Source organism: Octodon degus, unplaced genomic scaffold (genome assembly GCF_000260255.1).
Source record: "Octodon degus isolate 3935 unplaced genomic scaffold, OctDeg1.0 scaffold00137, whole genome shotgun sequence".
NCBI classification, from domain to species: Eukaryota; Metazoa; Chordata; class Mammalia; order Rodentia; family Octodontidae; genus Octodon; species Octodon degus.
This window is the reverse complement of record NW_004524713.1, coordinates 7,295,576-7,297,993: the sequence shown is the minus strand read 5'-3', so window position 1 is coordinate 7,297,993 and position 2,418 is coordinate 7,295,576. Positions and strand designations below refer to the sequence as shown.

The following is a 2,418-nucleotide window of genomic DNA, read 5'->3' as shown; positions in this document are numbered from 1 at the left end:
TAGCTCCCACTGCAGCTCCAAGTTCATGCCCTATCCCTACCTAGGCAGAGCTCACCAAGCCAAATCCAAGCCTAGATGGAAGAACCTGAGAGCCACAGATCCCCTGGCTCAGCTGGGATCTGTCTCCTCCTCCACAAGGAAGGCACAGGCCACAAAGGAAGACAGGCAGGCCAGAGCCTGGGCACCCTGGAGGCCCAATGAGGTTAGATGACCATCCAAGGAAATGCTAGGCTTTTTAAGGACCAACAAAATAGGTCACCAAGGTCAGCCATGTTGCACTACCAGCTCACTGTGGGGTCTCAGACAAGCAGGCTCACCCACTCTGGGCCTCAATAGCCTCTTCCATAGAATGGATCTAACACATCTCCTCAGCAGGGCAGCTGTAAGCACCATAGAAGTAGACACCCACAACTAACCTTTGTAAAGTGCAGGCCCCACGGATCTTCCTCCTCCCCTTCCCACAAATCAAGCCTCTGCTGAACCCAAACCTTCTCCTGGAGCATCTTCCATGCTTGTCTTTTCCTTCCCCAAATGTCGCTCATTAAAATCTGCTCCTCCACAAAGCATGGTCTGATCCACAGCCCATGTAGATGCCACTGCTGCTGTCTCCTCTGAGTACCTTGGCCCTAAAGCTTTGCAACAGAAAGCTTGGCCTCCTTCTTACTTCTCCCATCCTCTCTTGGCCCCATGCTAGAGATGAGAAATGGGAATTCAGCCAAGGATGGGTTACAGGGCTAGGTTAGTGGACAGCTACACACGCGCACACACACTCATGCGTGCACACACATGCTTGGGGTGTCAGCTGCATGTGAGTGGATTTCTTCCTCCAACCTGGTACAAGTTGGAGAGTAGGGTGCTGCACAGGATCTGACTTTCCTCATCAGATCCCAGCCCATGAACCCCAAAGGGCCTCAGGCCGCACTGCCTGTAGAGAGTAAGGAGAGCTCCTGTGAAGACTTAGCAAAGAGCTGAGTTCTGCTTCCGAGCCCACAGGTACTATAGGAGCGTGCTGTGTCTGCACTGCTGAGCCTCAGTCTCCCCGTTGGCTCTGTGGAGACCTCACAGGTAAGGACTGCGCACCAGAAAAGGCAGCCCTGCTCTGTCGCTGCATCGCTACCTGTCATCTCCCTAGAATGTCTAGTGAAGCTGGAATCTTCACCCGGCAAGCAAACTTTCCCACTAGTACTGAGAATCGGGATGGAGCCCCGGAAAGCGAAGAGGGAACTCTGCCTGGCCAGCTTCCCCCGGGTGCCTGCTGCTTCCTGCGCAAGGTCCCCACAGGAAACTGCGGGGCTGTTAGAGGGTGGACGGAAGCTGCCTGGAAAGCTGGGGGCGCAGAGCAGGTAAAGAGGCGTAAGGAACTGTCCCTGCTCCCCCGGCGGCACAAGAGCCCAGTCTGCAGTTGGCCTTAAGGGGACCAGTAGCCCCCTGACCACTGCCACACTCTAGGGATCTTAAGGGAGCCCCCTACCACTACCAAACTCATCCCCTTTCCGCTCCCAGAGACTACAAGCAGAAGGAGAAACTGGGCCCTTTGAAGAGAAGCCAGTGAGACGCGCGAGTCTCAGGGACCCGCTGCTCGGATGGGCGCAGAAGGGGTGCCTACCGGATGCGGGGGCCTCAGGCTGCACGGGCAGGACCCCGGGCGGAGGCAGCAGCAGCAACAGCAGGAGCAGCTGGAATCGGAGCGAGAGCCTCCTCCCTGCGGAGGAGAGAGAAATGTGAGGCTGAGCTCGACGTTCAAGGCTCTGGCCAAGAAGAGCACGCGCGTTCCCGAGCGCGCGGCGGGAACCGGGTTCGGACTCACGGCTCATCGTGCCGGGCGGAGCGGCTGACTCGGCGGGAAGCAGACTCCGGCTCGCGGCTTCGGCTCTAACTCTGCCCGGCTCGGCCCGCCCTACAACTCATCCCGCGGCTCCACCCCCGCCCCTCCTTCCAGCTGTCACCTCGCCGCCACCCGCTCACTTCCTCTGCTCCCGCCCTAACCGAGACACTTGTGTTAATTCCATGATTGTTACTTAGACCGCTTGCAGCTGAGACCCTTAAGGCACTTGACCTTTTAAAGCCGGGCGGTGCTAAAAATGTGTCCTTTAGTAGCTCGGACACTGAGGCTCAGAGAGGACACCCAGGGCTGGGGTCAGAACTGAGACTGGAAGGGAACGCCCAGCCACACAGAGAAGAAGGGGGTTAGAGACCGAGCAGCCCAACCTGGCCTGCAGGGGGTGCTGAACTGACCACTCTCAGAGCCCACGGGGAGGACTTGGCCACCGACTGCTGGACTCTGCCAGAAATGAACAGCAAGGATTCCCAGCTAGGAGGCATGAGTTCAAATACAGACCTCACAGCCTGCTGACACCCTAGCCTCTCTGGTCCTCATTATTCTTGCCCATAAGATGGGCACAACGACAAAACCCTCCC

General features: G+C 57.6%; 1 protein-coding gene across 1 annotated transcript in view; it reads right to left on the bottom strand.

The window, feature by feature from the left end:
* Positions 1-1,898, bottom strand: part of Ptgs1 (prostaglandin-endoperoxide synthase 1) — a 20,964-nt gene extending 19,066 nt beyond the window's left edge. The window contains exons 1-2 of the mRNA XM_004641498.2: positions 1,808-1,898; positions 1,607-1,702 (exon numbers count right to left, since the gene is read on the bottom strand). Coding sequence (XP_004641555.1) covers positions 1,607-1,702; positions 1,808-1,814 — 103 coding nt within the window. The 5' untranslated portion in view covers positions 1,815-1,898. The remainder of the gene's footprint in view (positions 1-1,606; positions 1,703-1,807) is intronic.
* Between the last annotated feature and the right edge of the window lie 520 nt (positions 1,899-2,418).